At 43.1% G+C, this 19,490-nt stretch overlaps 1 protein-coding gene across 1 annotated transcript in view; it reads left to right on the top strand.

Annotated features, from left to right (window-relative positions):
• Window positions 1-19,490, top strand: part of NT5E (5'-nucleotidase ecto) — a 211,609-nt gene that overhangs the window by 142,492 nt on the left and 49,627 nt on the right. Inside the window, exon 6 of the mRNA XM_063916966.1 lies at window positions 15,000-15,108. Coding sequence (XP_063773036.1) covers window positions 15,000-15,108 — 109 coding nt within the window. The remainder of the gene's footprint in view (window positions 1-14,999; window positions 15,109-19,490) is intronic.

Below are 19,490 nucleotides of genomic sequence, written 5' to 3'. Positions count from 1 at the left end.
GTGACATGGATACTCTTGATAAAGATAATGTCCTTCTAACTCTCGGTTATATTAAGGATGCTGCGGATTACCTAAAGGACGCGGCAAGGGACGTCTGTCTCTTGGGATCAAGGACCAATGCCATGTCGATATCTGCCAGGAGGGCCTTGTGGATCCATCAATGGAATGCTGATGCCGACTCCAAGAGGTCTATGGAAGCTCTACCCTTTAAAGGTACTGTCTTGTTTGGGGACGGCCTGGCGGACCTAGTCTCGACCGCGACTGCGGGTAAGTCCTCTTTTCTTCCTTATGTAACTACACAACAGAAAAAGGCACCACATCAACAAATGCAGTCCTTTCGTCACAATAAATACAGGCGGGGGAAAGGTTCGTCTTTCCTCGCCTCAAAGGGTAGAGGACGGGGAAGAAAACTTCCTGCAGCCTCAGGCGCACAGGACCAGAAGTCCTCCCCGGCTGCTACCAAGTCCACCGCATGACGCTGGGGCTTCCCTGGGGGAGTCCGGACCGGTGGGGGGCCAACTTCAGGTATTCAGCCAGGTCTGGATTCAATCAGACCTGGATCCTTGGGTGTTAGAAATCGTGTCTCAAGGATACAAACTGGAGTTTCAGGAGATGCCCCCTCACCGGTTCTTAATTTCGGCATTACCAGTGGTTCTTCCGGACAGGGAGGTGGTCCGGGCGGCGATTCAAAAATTGTGTCTACAGAAGGTCATTGTTCCGTCCCTCCGTTCCAGCGGGGGGAGGGGTTTTACTCGAGCCTCTTTGTGGTACTGAAACCGGACGGTTCGGTCAGACCAATTCTAAATCTAAAATCCCTCAATCCATACTTGAAAGTCTTCCAAGTTCAAGATGGAATCCATTCGAGCGGTGATTGCCAGCCTGGAGGGGGGGGGGGATTTTATGGCGTCAGTCGACATAAAGGATGCCTACTTACATGTGCCGATATATCCTCCACATCAGGCTTTCCTCAGGTTTGCGATACAGGATTCTCATTACCAATTTCAGGCGTTGCCGTTTGGGCTTTCCACGGCTCCGAGGATTTTCACCAAGGTCATGGCAGAAATGATGGTTCTTCTTCGCAAACAAGGGGTTTCAATTATCCCGTACTTGGACGATCTCCTGATAAAAGCGAGGTCCAAGGAACGGGTGCTGAGAAGTGTAGATTTGTCACTATCTGTTCTGCGACAGCACGGTTGGGTGCTCAATTTGCCGAAATCCCAGTTGATTCCGACCACTCGGCTTCCTTTTCTGGGCATGATTCTGGACACGGAGTTACAGAAGGTATTCCTTCCAGAAGAAAAGGCTCGGGAACTGCAGACGATGGTCAGAAAACTTCTGAAGCCGACAAGTGTGTCGATCCATTAATGTACTCGGGTTCTGGGGAAGATGGTTGCGGCATACGAAGCCATTCCATTTGGCAGATTTCACGCCCGCGTGTTTCAGTGGGACTTGCTGAGCAAATGGTCCGGATCTCATCTACACATTCACCGGAAAATAAGTCTATCTCCCAGAGCCAGAATTTCTCTCCTGTGGTGGCTACAAGCTCATCACCTCCAGGGGGGACGCCGATTCGGTATCCAGGATTGGGTACTTCTGACGACAGATGCAAGTCTCCGGGGCTGGGGCGCAGTCACCCCAGGAAGAAATTTCCAGGGAAAATGGTCGCTCCAGGAAGCCTGTCTCCACGTAAATATTCTCGAGTTAAGAGCCATTTACAACGGCCTGCTCCAAGCAAGAAGTCTACTTCAGGATCGACTGGTCCTGGTACAGTCAGACAACATCACAGCGGTGGCCCATATAAACTAGCAAGGCGGAACGAGGAGCAGAGCGGCAATGGCGGAGGCCACAAAGATCCTTCGCTGGGCGGAACAACACGTCAGCGCACTGTCAGCAGTTTTCCTACCGGGGGTGGACAACTGGGAAGCGGATTTCCTCAGCAGACACGACCTCCATCCGGGAGAGTGGGCTCTGCACCAAGAGGTATTTGCAGAAGTGACAAGACGCTGGGGAATTCCGTTGATAGACATGATGGCGTCTCGGCTCAACAAGAAACTCCCAAGGTGTTGTTCCAGGTCAAGGGACCCACAAGCCACTGCAGTGGACGCCCTGGTGTCTCCGTGGGTCTTCCAGTCGGTGTATGTGTTCTCTCCACTTCCTCTCATTCCAAAGGTGCTGGGGATCATTCGTCGAGCAAGGGTTCAGGCGATTCTCGTCGTTCCAGACTGGCCAAGAAGGGCCTGGTACCCGGATCTTCAGGACTTGCTGGTGGAAGATCCTTGGCCGCTTCCTCTAAGAGAGGATCTGTGGTTGCAGGGTCCATGCGTGTTTCTAGACTTACCGCGGCTGCGTTTGACGGCATGGAGGTTGAGCGCCAGATCTTAGCTCGTAAGGGTATTCCCAGGGAAGTCATTCCAACTCTCATTAAGGCTAGGAAAGAGGTTACGGCGAAACACTATCACCGTATCTGGAGGAAGTATGTTTCCTGGTGTGAGCTTAAAAAGGCTCCTGCGGAGGATTTTCACTTGGGTCGTTTTCTCCACTTTTTACAGGCGGGCGTAGATGCAGGCCTGAAATTGGGTTCCATTAAAGTGCAAATTTCAGCTTTGTCTATTTTCTTTCATAAAGAGTTAGCTGCCCTCCCAGAGGTTCAGACCTTTGTGAAGGGTGTAATGCATATCAATCCGCCGTTTGTACCTGCTGTAGCTCCATGGGACCTCGATGTCGTCTTACGGTTTCTCATGTCTTCCTGGTTTAAACCTTTGCGTAAGGTCGAGTTGAAATTTCTCACTTGGAAGGTCGTTATGCTTTTGGCACTGGCATCTGCCAGGTGAGTGTCGGAATTGGCAACTTTATCTCATAAAAGCCCGTACTTGATTTTTCATTCGGATAGGGCGGAATTGAGGACTCGTCAACAATATCTTCCGAAGGTGGTTTCTTCATTTCACATTAACCAACCTATTGTGGTTCCGGTAGCTACGGAAGAGGTGGCGATTCCAAAATCTCTGGATGTTGTAAGAGCGTTAAAAGTATATGTTTCTAGGACAGCTGTTACTAGGAAAACTGAAGCGTTGTTTGTTTTGTATGCGGCCAACAAGATTGGTCATCCTGCTTCAAAACAGACTATTGCACGCTGGATTTGTAGTACGATCCAGCAGGCTCATTTGTCGGTAGGACTGCCGGTGCCGAAATCGGTTAAAGCCCATTCTACCAGGAAGGTGGGCTCATCTTGGGCGGCTGCCCGAGGTGTCTCGGCGCTACAGCTTTGCCGAGCGGCTACTTGGTCGGGTTCAAACACTTTTGCTGGGTTCTATAAGTTTGATACCCTGGCCGATGAGGACCTGGCGTTTGCTCAGTCAGTGCTGCAGAGTCGTCCGCACTCTCCCGCCCGTTCTGGAGCTTTGGTATAATCCCCATGGTCCTTTTGGAGTCCCCAGCATCCTCTAGGACGTAAGAGAAAACAGGATTTTGGTACTCACCGTTAAATCCTTTTATCCTAGTCCGTAGAGGATGCTGGGCGCCCGTCCCAGTGCGGACTATTACTTGCAGTGTGTTTTCTTACTGGTTAAGTTAGTTTGTACACGAGTTGTGTATTGGTTTGTTGCAGCTGGTTGCTGGAGTTTTATGCATACTGTTATCTGGTGTGGCGTTATTCCAGCTGTACGATATGTTTATGGTGTGGGCTGGTAGTTTGGTAGCCCTTAGTTAAAACAAAAATCTTTCCTTGTACTGTCCGTCTCTCCTGGGCACAGTTCCTATAACTGAGGTCTGGAGGAGGGGCATAGAGGGAGGAGCCAGTTCACACCCAGTTTTAAGTCTTTTTTACTGTGCCCAAGCTCCTGCGGATCCCGTCTATACCCCATGGTCCTTTTGGAGTCCCCAGCATCCTCTACGGACTAGGAGAAAAGGATTTAACGGTGAGTACCAAAATCCTCTTTTCTCACAAATATTTAAAATGCCTGCTCTAATATATATTGTAAACGCCTGCACCTCTTATTACCATATCCCATGAATGTGCGCTATACATCGCAAAACACTGCATCCCATAAGAGAAAACAATACACCCACACATTATCTGAGTTCCAAAGCTCATTGATGTATATATTTGTTATTAAAAAGGATATGGATTCAATATATATTACAAAGTACAGTATACCTATAGTTACATGGTTACACTCACACAGTAAGCAGTTAGAACATACAATTACATACAGTTATATGCCATTACATACAGTTTCAGTTACATGCCAGCGATACAATTACCATTCCCTCCAATGCAGCTTATGTCTCCCTCTCTCTGTAAATAAATACAGGAACTGAACTGCCAGCAACTCCTCCATCATCCTCTGAGACCAAAAAGCAAGTAGCTGACCTCCTGTGTGGTCAGCTTATGTCTCATCTAGTTTCTGGGGGAGGGGACTCATGATGAGTCACCAGTTCCTTTGTATATGGTAATCAGATTCAGCCATGAAGACATCCAAAGGGCTGGCCTGAGTTTCCTGTTTGGAATATCTATTGTTCTAATAAAAGTGATCCCAGCTTCCATACATCTAATCATAACTAACCGCTGCAATGTCCCACAACTTCACAACAAGTATCAAATGAATCTACACATCAATCTGGTTGCTTCAATAGTAAACATGACCGGTCTATTTTGCTTTGTTCAAATAATACACATTCATGACATTAATTCATTAGATAATTTTAAATCAGTATAATGTCTGGCGCTTGCTATTATTATAATTATGTACTGTATGAAATAAGTGTCGAATCCATCTTTGTGGCATGTCCGTGTAAATGCGTATGTTTCCATATGTTGCTGTGCTCGCTGCGCATATTTGCAAGTATAGCACCTTAAATAGTTTGTATGTTCTCTTTATGCAAATTTTTTTACTTCGACAGTCTACCCTTTGGCAGTAAACAATAACTGCCATCAATTATTAACATAAGAAAAAATATTTCATACCATAATCGGTGACCTAGACACAAGTATGTATGCATTTTGCAAATCAGACACTTGACTATATTTGGGGAAGACAGGGAGGAGGACGAGACATCCTCTATATGCACTCGGAGTTCACGGGACCACTGGTTGGGTGTGAGACAACATTCAACCTATAGAGTATGCTGGGACAGTGCTTTGGCCTATAATGTCTGATTTGCGACGAACATTTCACACATACATGTACCTACGTCTTTGTACACTGATGTTTGGATTCAATTGAGGTTCTGCTGGGTAGATGAAGAAGACACAAACAAATCATGACAGTGACATATAAAATTTTCATGATCTATATATTCCTATCATTTTCTGAACATTGTTTACATTTCTGGAACGTATGCTAGGTCTGTTTAATCATTGAACAAGGGTTATAAGTAGTGTCCTTCCTAAATAACGTAAACCTTCGGAGTTCGGGGAGAGCCACTCATAAACCTTTCTTCCACATATATTAATGAGCTCTTTATCTGCAATGTGTGAATAGCCATTGTCTGACTGTTCCTGATTACCTCTGAACTCCATAACTACTAGAACTTTGATTTTTCTCTGACTTTAACAAACTGATCGACTAATCCTGGGATCCTATAAGGAAATCACTCATTCCTACAGAACCAGTTCCAGTCCCACACTCGACTCCTCATAAAAAAACCTTGCAAAAATAGAATATCCTGAAAGAAAATGTTTGTCAGCGGGAAAGAGAGAAAAGAGAAATAGAACAAAACAACTCTTGTTCATAACAAATCAATTACAATGACTGGTCTTTCTGCAGTCCTTTAGTACGCTCAGGTAGTGTCCAACAGTGCCGCCTCTCAGTCTTCACGGAACAGAGTCTCTGGTGATACTTTTGCGATCTCTTTGCCTTGCTCTTTGAATACACAGTTCACTTGCAACACACAGTTCACTTTGCTGTCCGCCTTGCTCTTTGAACACACAGTTCACTTTGCTCTCCACCTTGCTCTTTGAACACACAAACTCGATGAATGTGAGCAATAAACTACTTTGTCACGAGTTCTCTCCAGGTCAGCGACCTTCTTGCAGTGGGACGAGTGGACCCAAGTCTTTCTTTCGGCAACCTTTAGTGCTGTCAACAAATCTTGGTATGGTCCTTCCCACCTGTCTATTAGGCAACCTGAGCGTAAGAACAATCACACAGTCTCTTGGTTCACAATCAAGACAGTTAGCATTTGGCATACCAGCAATCAACAGTTTCAAGTTCTTTTGTCAAGTTCTCAAATGCTGGCTCATCTCAATAAGGTACTGTACTGTCACCTCATTGGTGTATTTCTGATCATTGTGCGGATCAATCATGACATGAGGTTGTCTTCCAAAAACAACCCAAAAAAACCACAAATACCAAAACAAAAACAAATTTCGAAGAGGGTGATTCGTCGAGTGAAGATCTGGGAGTGGTTCCGAAGCTACATAATACTAGTGGCAGTATCTATGATCACAATAGTACAATTTCAGGCTTTGCTCCTACTTCTAGGCGTACCATTATCTACACACAAATTTCTGCGCAATTTTTCTTTGCGGTAAACACAGCAGCATCCGTGGTGGCAGGAAATGCCTCTACCCAGTTTGAGAAAACATCAGTGCACACCAATACATAACAATAATTCCTAAAGGGTGTTAACTGTACGAAGTCGATTTGTATTTCCTGAACAGATCTGTCTGCAGGAGGGATATGGGATGGCTCTGTTGGTATTGCTTTACCAATATTCTTCCTCAAGCAAGTAAGACAGGTCATTGCTCTCTTACCTGCATGAGAATAGAATCCTGGTGCACACCAGTAGACTCTCATCAGCCTGCACCTACCCTCTTTGCCTAGATGAGTCAGACCGTGTGCCACCTCAGCTAGACTTGGAAGGTATGCTCTAGGTGCTACTGGCTTACCATGTCCACCTGCCCACAGTCCTGAGGACTCCTGGCCATACCCCTTTGTCCTCCAGACTGCCTCTTCCTGCAGGGAACACAATTTCTTTTTCTTAATTTAACTATCGTGTGTTTGCAATGTAGAGTACCATGAGCATAACTCAAAAAGAAAAAAGAAACATCTCTAGAGGAGAGAAAGAAGAAGAAAAAGAAAATGTCAGGTTTGCCATTCACCAACAGACATATCAGTGTCTATACAAAATTTCCCTTCACCAGTATTCCCATTCTCCACCCTTTGTGCATGACAAGGCACACTGCAGTAATGCTGGTGTTATCGTGCAGTTGAGATATACTGGGTTCGGGCAGAACTCTGAAGGACCTAGGCATGTGGAGTTTGAACTGTACTTGGGTCCATGTATTGTACCATCCTGTGTGAACGCAAAAGATGAAGAGGAAAACTGTAGAGAAACAGAATAGAGGTTGGTGACAGATGAGTTTGTAGAGGTGGAGAAGATTTTATAAAAATTTGACAACTGGATTGGGCACTACGGGGAAGTGATTCTCTACTTGGTCTACTCCTTAAAAAAAACTTTGTGTGTGTCTTATCTCTACTGGGACTATCCCAGTCATCAATCCAGTGTCCTGTCCATCCTAAGTTCATAGGGAACCCGGTATCTGTGAGTTAATTTCCTCTACCTGTGATGGACATGCATCTAGAACAGAGAAATGTAACATTAGTAAGTTGCATTTATTCTGTTCTTCCCATTAACCGAATCTGTGTTTTCTATATGGCTTATGATTCCTTACTATATGTCCCTTGGTCCCGTCTATGTGTTTAATAATGTGGCTTGTGTTTTCTGACTAGGGGATCTATATTGACTACGTGTCCTACTACTCCTACAATCTCTGGCAAAATGCCCTTCCTTCCTACAAGTGTAACATATTATTGACCATTAGGGATCTGGGGTTTGGACTGATGGGTCTTTCCTGTATGTGCCAGTATACTTACCGTCCTCAACCTCTCCACCTGTTGTTCTTTGCGCCTAGCACTATTCTTGTGATGTTCAATAGCACACTATCTAAGATTAGCTACTATGACCCCTTTCCAATTTTGCAAAGAAGTCTGCACCCTGACACTCAATGCCTTATTGAGCCCATCCATTTGCACAGAGACAGCCACCTCCCATTTGCCGAATTAGTGTTTACCAGTGATCTTATCCAGATGGAGAGTTATCTATTTCTGCAAAAGACAGAAACAAAAAAAAGTTGAACAAGCTTCTAGGTCATGCAAAGTATTTCATTCAATCCTTCTCATCCCGTATTAAGGGTCTGTACATGGTCCAACAAACATTTCCGAGTTCATCTTTACTAGGGGCATTACTAGGAATGAATACTTCTTATATGGTAACTGAAAGAAATACCCAGGGGTTACCTTGTCTCTGTCCGCTTTCCTACTGGCAAATACTAATGTGCAGACAGGTTTTTCTCCATTTCTGACGTTACTTTCTTGATTTTTTTTTTTTTTTTTTACTATATATGTACACGAATGATACCATACTTACCTGTTCCACTGGTCTCAGCCACTTCCCCCACAGGCTACTGCTCCTCTTTTACCGGTTGGATACTCCTCTGGGTGCATGAGAAATGGCTGAAAACAATCAGGTCACCTTCTCCTCCTAAATAAAACTTCAACATTCATTAGCACATATATAGGTTACAGTCATATTTTTCATATTTTTATTATTTTCTATAGTTTGTATGCTGGCCGTAACTGCTTCCACATCTACATAAGGCGGTGTACTTGCATTCTCTTTTTTTTTCCCCCTACTTATTTATTGTTGCTACAAGTTCAAACAGTTCTTATATTTCCATTCTTGTCTTATATGACTTTGGTTAAACTTACCACCTGCAATACCTTAGGATCAAACTCACCAACCCCTCTTGCTGTCACAGGTTTAAACAATGTGTATGTCTGACCCTTTGTTTTTGGGATTTTATCAGACATATTCTTATCCTTAAGTTCTGCAATACCTCTGGTTCAAAGCTGCCCACTTTAGGGAATGGTTCCCTATCTTTGTCAGTCATACATACCCATTCAGACAAAAAGTCTTCCGTGTGTGATCCATATTTACCACACATAACAAACCTCGCTGACCCCTTGGGCCGCGGCACCTCAACCTGAACCCTAGTTACCAAACGCCCACTGCTTGTGCAATTGGATCCCATCGCGGACTTTTTCCTTTTTACGCAATCCCCAATGCACACCGCAGATAGACGGTGAAAGTTCTCAGAGCGCTTTCACCCACTCCTCCGCTGAGTACCACGACTCACTCCAATAGTGACCACCGCGAACCCAGTGAGGCCCCTATCTAGTTTCTATTTACTGGAAGTGTTTAGGAGTGACTTACCTATTCCAGTAAATATACACCGCTGGAGATTTTCCTGAGAGAGACCAGCGAAAACTCCCTATAACCTTATACACAAATCACACTTGCGTATGCTCTATACAGCGCTAATGGTACAGCGATTTTACGCAACAGCTCGCAAAGGGGTATCCATTTGCGCTATATATATCGCACCCACAAATGCGCAGTCCAATCGCACAGCATATAGGTACTTGTTACTTATCTGCCGTACGACCTCGGGTCGTTGTACAAACTGGAACACTCAGTCCGGAGCGTTATACCAAAAAAAACCTTTTTACTTCAATACTTCACAATACAATGCACTATCACGCTCCTCTACAAATCACCTCACGATTTGCGTATTTCAATCTATATTAACGTGAGTCAGCCACTTCACGCCACCAAGCCTCCTCTTACTTGACGTACCACGGGACCCGACTTCCAGGGGTTCAGTTCCACTCACTCCTACGTTTGCTCGCTCAAGTACACTTTGTCTTTTCTGTACAGAAAATTTGGATTCATTCAGATAGGCAGCTTTACCCCAGAGGCAATACAGTTTAAAAACTAAATTTAGAGTAACCCGCTTTTGAAATCTGATCGCTATGTGCTATTGTATTAAATGTCTACTATCCCACCTTTGAACTAAACGACACTATTGTATAATTTGTACTTAGCGCCCGCATTCTTACGCACTTTGCGCAAACACACGACCGTGCGTGTCTCTTACACTGCATGCGCAGTCCTTTACTTTGCCCCAGACACGTGTACAAAACCCTGCGTCCGCAATAAATCACACAGCTCTATAAATGTGAACAATACTAATTACTATTGCCCACTAGACACAACTTGTTCTGTATAAACTTTTATGCAGACCTGCGTTTGTGTCTTTACGCTTACTTCCTTAAAATACTGTTATGTCAAATGTACCTATAAATTTACATATATAGCAACAAATGTATCCTATTTCACACAGATCTATAATGACTCTAGCAATAATCAATAATTTAAATGATATGATTCAGATTGGATAGCTATCTTGCAGAACATATACTGATATAAATATACACATAATTATAATAATTATATATATGTACCATTCACTGGTCTCCTGAGACTCATTTACCCATTCAGTGCTTCTAATTTTCGCATATCAACAGAGGCTCATATGCCTGTTCAAGAGGGTAGTGGGACAGGTTAATTAACATTTCAATGGCTATCCTAAACTAGCAAGCAGAGTTAACTGAATCCTAGAGGTAAAAGAAAAAAAAACTGTTTTTATATCTGTGTGTAATTCTTACACTAAGTATTCATCTATTAACGCTCACTAGGCCCAGCTGAAACTATTTGTAATTGACTATGGCGTGGGTTAAATAAATGCATTGGTAACTCATAAATGGTGATTGATGTGACCAAGGAGAGCTGATTATTCTGATCAGTGAAAATCAGCTATTCAGAAAATGACCCTCCCAAAATGGCCGCTGCTCCTCCCCTTTCCACATCCATGAGGATTACATAAAATGGTGGACAGGCCATGTGGCTAGTCCAAAATGGAGGACAGACCATGCGGCTTCCTTTGTCACAAATAAATCACACATCATACAAGCACCAGATTATTTTAGGCCTGAGTTAAAAATAAAAACTATATCAAGGCTATGCAGCAACTTTTAAATGTACTTTTAACCCTACTTAACAGATAAACAATCCAATCTGAGTCAAACACAATATGACTTATTTGAACCTTGTTTTGCAACAATAAAAATACATTTTAGCATCTTAAATATTATGAGAAACGCATTGTCCCTTGAATTTCATATCAGCGGCTTACTGATACCACAACAATACATTAACGTGGATGTTATTTTCATTAGCTTCTCAATGCGTCCATTGGAGCCGGTCAATGTACAGTGCATCATCAAGAACGTGATATCGCGGACCAGCCCCCATCTAAGAATGCCAAATTGATTTCTCACAAATATTTAAAATGCCCGCTCTAATATATATTGTAAACGCCTGCACCTCTTATTACCATATCCCATGAATGTGCGCTATACACCGCAAAACACTGCATCCCATAAGAGAAAACAATACACCCACACATTATCTGAGTTCCAAAGCTCATTGATGTATATATTTGTTATTAAAAAGGATATGGATTCAATATATATTACAAAGTACAGTATACCTATAGTTACATGGTTACACTCACACAGTAAGCAGTTAGAACATACAATTACATACAGTTATATGCCATTACATACAGTTTCAGTTACATGCCAGCGATACAATTACCATTCCCTCCAATGCAGCTTATGTCTCCCTCTCTCTGTAAATAAATACAGGAACTGAACTGCCAGCAACTCCTCCATCATCCTCTGAGACCAAAAAGAAAGCTGACCTCCTGTGTGGTCAGCTTATGTCTCATCTAGTTTCTGGGGGAGGGGACTCATGATGAGTCACCAGTTCCTTTGTATATGGTAATCAGATTCAGCCTTGAAGACATCCAAAGGGCTGGCCTGAGTTTCCTGTTTGGAATATCTATTGTTCTAATAAAAGTGATCCCAGCTTCCATACATCTAATCATAACTATCCGCTGCAATGTCCCACAATTTCACAACAAGTATCAAATGAATCTACACATCAATCTGGTTGCTTCAATAGTAAACATGACCGGTCTATTTTGCTTCGTTCAAATAACACACATTCATGACATTTATTCATTAGATAATTTTAAATCAGTATGATGTCTGGCGCTTGCTATTATTATAATTATGTACTGTATGAAATAAGTGTCGAATCCATCTCTGTGGCATGTCCGTGTAAATGCGTGTGTTACCATATATTGCTGTGCTCGCTGCGCATATTTGCAAGTATAGCGACTTAAATGTGTGTAGTTTGTATGTTCTCTTTATGTAATATTTTTTTGACTTCGACAGTGCTGAATAAGGTCCTAAACTCAGAGCTAGAAATTACTAGATCCATAGAAATCCTTTTACGGTGTCCAGGCCATACACACGTAATACTCTAATGCAGTGGTTCCCAAACTGTGTGCCTAGGCACCCTGGGGTGCCTCAGAACACTAGCGGGGGTGCCTTGGATTAGTGGTCCAGGACCAATCAAAACTATTTTTGGTCAAAGTAATTGACAAAACTAGTGCTTGTGGCTGCAAATTATAAAATAGGAGGACAAACAGAAGCAAATATTGTCCTGCAACACACTAAAGAAACTAAGGATAACACATAAACATAATTTATTTATTGTTTTCTAAAATTCTCATAGAAACTTTTAGCCTAGGGGGTGCCGTGAAAAAAATTTTTTCTGATACTCTAGGGCGCCGTGATTAAAAAAAGTTTGGGAACCACTGCTCTAATGTCTTATTCTACAGTGCTTCTCAAATCCGGTCCTCGGGACACACTAACAGTGCATGTTTTCCATATCTCTTTGCTGGAGCAGAGGTGTATTTATTACTGATTGACACTTTTTAAAAGGTCCACAGGTGGTTGTAATTTTTTCACTTGTGAGTCTGTGAGGAGACCTGGGAAACAGGCACTCTGGGAATTTAATTAGTTGCAGTAAATTTTTCTGCAAAAAAAGACAGGCTTTTCGCAAAAAAAAATTTTGTCTGTATTTTTTTGGGCAATTCAATTAGTACCCATTTTTGTGCGTAAACACTCGGAACCGGGATAAGTTCCATGTGTTTTTGCGATCTCAGCCGTGAAAAGACAGCACTTATCAGGGATTTTGTTTCTCCTGCCTCTGGGCTATCAGCTTCAATTGAATTACCCCCCAGAGATCAATTAGCTGCAGTAATTTACCACAGCTAATTGAATTCCCCCTTAGTGTGTTCCAAGGATTTGAGAAGCACAGCTCTATAAATGCTAATCATATACTCAAAGACACACATAGGGGTATATTTACTGAGGTACAGGTTTATAGAAGTGGAGATATTGCCCATAGCAACCAGTCAGATTCTAGCTATCTTCTAGAAGGTGCTAGATCACAGGTTCTCAAAGTCGGTCCTCAGGACCCCACACAGTGCATGTTTTGCAGGTCTCCCCACAGAATCGCAAGTGACATAATTAGCTCCACCTGTGGACCTTTTAAAATGTGTCAGTGATTAATTAATACACCTGTGCATCTGCTGGGTTACCTGCAAAACATGCACTGTGTGGGGTCCTGAGGACCGAGTTTGAGAACCACTGTGCTAGATAAATGATAAGTAGGATCTGATTGGTTGCTATGGGCCGCACCTTAGTAAATATACCTGCATCTTAGTAAATATACCACAAAGTGTCATCATATTCTTCAGTGACCTTTTTTAAAGCAATACCTAGTGTAACCCTGGTTAGGGTTAATAATATTTTGACACAGTAATATAGAGTTATATTTCAGTATATTACAGATAAAATGTCCTACATTCATATATTAACTGTTATGAATCGCCACTGCAACTATTTCCTGTCTGTACCCTGTACATTTCCCAGTCTGCCTGTCTGTTCCTGTGTCATGTTGACCTGTCATTGTGTTCCTGCATCCTTGTATCCTGCTTCAATCCTCAGTGTACTGTCCCTGCCGGTCCTGCACCCGTGCCTTGTTGGATTCTGTTTTGTACCGGTTATCCAGTGTCCATTCCTGCTCTGCGTTCTTGTCTTGCTGTGGACCTTCAGTTATTCTTGTGTCTTGTCCTGATCCATGTCCAGGCTCCTGTAAAGTCTCTGTGAATATACCCTGCCAGCTCTGGTTCTGTGTACATCCAGTCTGTGTCAGTGGTTATCAACAGCAAAGTACATTCACTCCAGCCATGCTGCAAGTCTGCAGCATTTCCAGTACACCTGAACCTATTCTGTAGTTACAGCTTAGCCACTGTGTGTTACTACAGTCTGCAGCCTAGTCACATAGGTCATCCAGCAGGTCTCTCTGCAGCTAGGTTCATGCTGTCAGTACTCTGCTTTTAATCACAGTGCACACCCAGCACCTGTTTGTTTTCCAGCAGTTAACCATCGCCTGGCTGTGTTCACCTGCAACAAGCACCTTATTACTTCAGGTATCATTGTCCTGTAAGCTGTGAGGAGTATGATGGTTAGGGTTAGGCTGAAGGGAGAGGGGGGGGTTAGGGTTAGGCTGTGGCAGGGGAAGGTTTAGGTTAGGCTGCTGGAGGGTTGGCTTTGGGTTAGGGGTAGGCATAGGGTTAAAATACTTACCAGGATCCATCGAGATTCTGAACATCAGGATGCCACTGTCGGCATTCTTATTGTCGGGATTCCGACACCCAGGATTCCGATACCATCCTCTTGATGTTTGGCTGCTAGCTTGAATGTTACAATCAAAATATGACAAAATCCCCAGTGTTTTATTCGGTACACACAGTAGTCACAGACTTGCTTTATTGCTTTGCTTTCAATGCAGACTCATTAGACTAGTTACCTCTGACACCAGTTACCAAATCCTGCGTATTAAATTCAATTTATTCCAAAAATGAGCTTTAATTTTATCTGAATTTTTTTTTTTGTGTGCTTGGAGAAAATCTAAGTGCTCAATTTCAATCTTTCACTTTCAAGAGTTGTCACTTGTTAAGTTTTTGCAACATATATGAAACATAACCGTAATCCATAAGCACTTGGGGTAGAACATCTTTATATGAAACATTTAGCCAAAGTCTTTCAGTATTTTTAAACATATGCTATGTATGTGTGGTTCTCTTGATTTTTGGTTTTCTTTCCTTATCTCAGATTTCTAACAATATTCGAAATCCTGATGAAGTTGTTTGGAACCATGTTTCCCTTTGTATCATTAATGGTGGCGGAATAAGAGCATCAATTGATGAGAGATCCAGTAATGGTGTGTATTCCCATTTACTGCAATGTGTGTGATTATTTATTTTATAGAAGTGTTTATATCTCACTAAGGGGAAAATGGATCATTTATTGCAAATATATAACAATCATCTCCCCTGTCTCCACAAGCATATTAGCAATTATTATCACCAGTTTGCATTATTACTTTCTTGCTTGGACAGCTCTTTCGAAATAGAGCTGTCTCAGTTTATAAATCACTTCCAGGTTTCAGACCCAGCACTTGAAACTCACATGTTCCACCTTCAGTCTGTGCATGGCAGTAGGCTTCTATAGCCAACATCATCTATCAATAGCACTTTGTAGAACTTGGTGCATGAGGGCACATTGCAGCCCCATAGGTCTACATATTGGACTATTGTGCCATGGGACCACAGCAGATATCAGATACAGGACAGGATTTAATGAAGTCTGAGTTAGGTAGCCGTGCAGGATGCAGGCTGAACTCTTGACATTTTTTTAAAGGTGCAATCACGTACAAAACATGGTTTAGCCTTGTAAATGATTGTCCCTTTAAATAAAAGTCAGTCGGACTTCATTACATCCCAGCCACAGTATCCAGGGCCACCTTTTCATATGGGTTCAGTGGGCACTTGCCCATGGGCCCCAGGAGTATGAGGGCCCCAAGCTGATATAGCTGAGGGTGCCCTTTTCATGGGGTACCAGATTATGAAGATCGACCCTAGGGTACCAGAGATATCGTCTTCACAGCAGTGGTCCCCATCTTCCCAGCCAAATATCAAGACTTCTGTCTGACTTAGCGTTTTTCTGAGGGTACACTCCAAAGCTGGGACTCTCCCCTTTCAGTGGACACTGGCAGCTAGTCGCTACTATGCCCAGAACCAGAGATATCAGCTTTCCAGTAGCTGGTCCCTGTTCCAGCTCCACACGTCTGGTATCGGTGAATTGCTCTGGCATCTGAACTCTGATTGCCAAGTCCCTAGTGCCTTGTGAAAGATGGCACTCTCTAGTTTTATTATCCCATTGAAAGCGAAGAAATCTATTTCCAGGATCTGGAGCCATCTGCAGTCAAGTAAGTTGTCGTCACACAAGAAAATGATGAATATTAAGCCCACTCCACGATCCACCCCTCCCCTGCGTATTAAACACCCCCTACCACCTTGGAAGTCATGTTCTGGGGACCCTTTTTACAGCCCAATGCCCCCTTATACAGTTTAGTGTTCTCCCTCTCACCCCATCTCCCTCCATCTGTCTAGTAAATGAGTAATTAGCAGAAATGACTGTTCCAGGTCCTACATGTTGAGTGAGCGGAAGATGGAACATCCCCTACCGCCCGCGGGACATCAGAGCTGCCCCTGTTAGCACCCCTCACCCCTGCTGTGAAGGACGGGTAGATGCCCCAGTGCATTGCTTTGTCCAGGGGCCTACACTGCTGTTAACACGGCCCAGACAGTATCTGCTGTTGAACTATTTAATACGTATGGAGATCTATATGTATTACAATATACAAAAATATGCTACATACTGGCCTAGTACAGTTATATATTTTCATTATTTATTATTTAACAGTTTCCTATATAGCGCAGCAAATTCCATTGCACTTTACAACTGGACACAATGATAAGACAAAACTGGGTAATAACAATCAGTCACAGAGGTAGGAAGGCCCTGCTCGCAAGCTTACAGTCCATGGGAAAATAGGCATTAATACACAAGAATAGGTGCTATCTATTGCATAGTTGTCCACCAGATTGCAAAGGTTCTTGGTGGGCTGCATGATATCACATCACAGCAATGATGAACCAGGGTAGGAGGAAGGGAAAGTCAAGAAAGAGAAAATATGTGGAGGAAAGTGTGGACTGTACAGTGGGGATATAATTGGATAGGAAAGCTATGAAGGTAATGTGAGTGGTTCTGGAATTTGATAAGCTTGTCTGAATAGAAGAGTTTTCACGAAACGCTTGAAGGTTTGGAGGCTAGAGGAGAGTCTTATTGTACATTCCACAGAGTGGGTGCAGCCTGAAGAAAGTCCTGCAATCGTGCATGGGAGCAAGTAATGGGTGTAGATCTTGTGAAGAGCGAAGGGGCCGGGGTGGGAGATATTTTGAGATAAGCAAAGAGATGTATGTTGGTGTAGTATGGTTAATAGCCTTGTGCAGTGGCGTAACTACTGCCCCTGCAGCCCTCGCGGTGGCTTGGGGGCGAGGGGCTGCGGGGGCGCCATCACTGCTTTAGCGCAGATTGACATGCGGACGAGCGTCCGCATGTCAATCTGCTCTCACTAACCCTCCGCTGCTGTAAGGAGGGACACGGAGGGCACAGCGTGCGCCTCTCCTGGGTCTCCGGCGGGTCTAATAAAGGAAGTGCCATTCGTGAGCTCTGATTGGCTCACGAACCAGCACTTCCTTTAACAGACCCAGGAGGGACACAGGAGAGGCGCGCGCTGCGCCCTCCGTGTCCCTCCAGCACAAAACATTTTGACTTGTTTTAAGGACATTACATCAAAGTTGGATCAGCCTGTAGTGTTTTTCCACTTTAATTCTGAGTGTGACTCCAAATCCAGACCTCCATGGGTTAATAAATTTGATTTCCATTGACAGTTTTTGTGTGATTTTGTTGTCAGCACATTCAACTATGTAAAGAACAAAGTATTTAATAAGAATATTTCATTCATTCAGATCTAGTATGCGTTATTTTAGTGTTCCCTTTATTTTTTTGAGCAGTGTATTTTTGGATTGTGGGAGAAAACCGGAGTACCCGGAGGAAATCCACACAAGTACGGGGAGAATATACAAACTCCATGACCTCAGTGCTGTGAGGCAGTAATGCTAACCATTACACCATCCATACATGGTTATCTTGTGGCATGTTGAGATTGATGCAGATCAGGGGTTCGGTATTTTAATTTAGGACTAGTAGCCCTTCTCCCACTCAGACCACATTCACTTAAAAGCACTTTATAACTTAATCATTCAATTATTATTACATGATTTTAAACTAATAAGCACCACCTGTTTTGTTCATATGTTTTTAAATCCAGTCATCAGGACAGAGAGACATGTGAGTTCGCTGCTGTGCTGTTTATTCCATCACCAACTCCAGACACACTGCACACTGGACCACCGACTTCCCAGCATCCCCCTGGTCCTAGGGACCATCACTGAAGATTCAGGCTTACACATGTTAGTAAGGGAGTGTCTACAAATATTAAGCATTCTAATACACTAACATCACATCCTCTTTTCTTTAAAGATAAGCCCTATACGCTTCAATGCAACAATTAACAACGTCATATTAAGAACATCATCTAACACATTTCAATGAGTCTCTCAGGTCTGCGTATTTCCCTTTTGGGTCTTTCATACACAGTCTGTGTTTCATCGACCATGTTGGACCTTTCAAGAATCGTGGTTTGTTCACCATTATCAGGATCATCATATATGTCAGATGAAGGGTATTCTTCAGTCATGTTGTCTTCATTATGGTTAGGTTGAGATCTTAAATCCACCCGATTTCTTCTTACTTCCGTTCCACGCTCTGTACGTATCGTATAAGATCTTGGTGCTACTTGTGCTTGCACAATACCTTTCTGCCCCCAAATACCTTTCTCGTGATCTCTGAGACGGACTTGGTCACCCGATTTTAGATCAGATAAGCTTTTTGCTCGCCTGTCATGGAACAGTTTCTGTTTTGCCTGTTGACGTTCCTTACTCAGTCTGACCAACGCTGAGTTATGTGTATTAAGCAGTTCATCATGTATCGGGAGATTTGCTCTAATCCTCCTTCCCATCAGCATTTGTGCAGGAGAAAGTCCATTCTGTAAAGATGTACTGCGGTAGATTAAAAGACTTTTGTAGAAATCTTCTTTACCTTCTTGAGCTTTTTTTATGAGACTCTTTACAGTTTTTACTGAACTTTCCACCAACCCATTTGAGCGTGGATAGTGGGGACTTGACGTAGTATGGACAAATTCCCACTCATCAGCAAATTGTCTAAATTCAGCACTGGAAAACCGAGGACCATTGTCAGTGAACACTTCCATAGGAACACCATGCCTTGCAAAGATTGACTTCATGCAATTGATTACGGCTATACTTGTAGTTGTATGTAGTGTCTTCACCTCAGGGTAGTTAGAGTAATAATCAGTCACGACAATGTACGTTTTCCCATTACAATCAAACAAATCTGCGCCAACTTTCTGGTACAGTCTCTCTGGCACTGCGTGAGGACTCAGTGGCTCGACTCGTTGTTTCGGTCTATACGTAAGACATAATTCACATGTAGCTGTAGTCTGTGCTATGTCTTGGTTCATTCTTGGCCAATACATAACTTCTCCGCTTACATTTTTCTTCTCCTAAGTGGCCTTCATGTATTTTGCACAGCATAGTTTTTCTTAGTCGTGCAGGT

The sequence above is a fragment of the Pseudophryne corroboree genome, chromosome 4 (assembly GCF_028390025.1).
Source record: "Pseudophryne corroboree isolate aPseCor3 chromosome 4, aPseCor3.hap2, whole genome shotgun sequence".
NCBI lineage: Eukaryota > Metazoa > Chordata > Amphibia > Anura > Myobatrachidae > Pseudophryne > Pseudophryne corroboree.
This window is presented reverse-complemented; position numbering and strand designations above follow the sequence as displayed.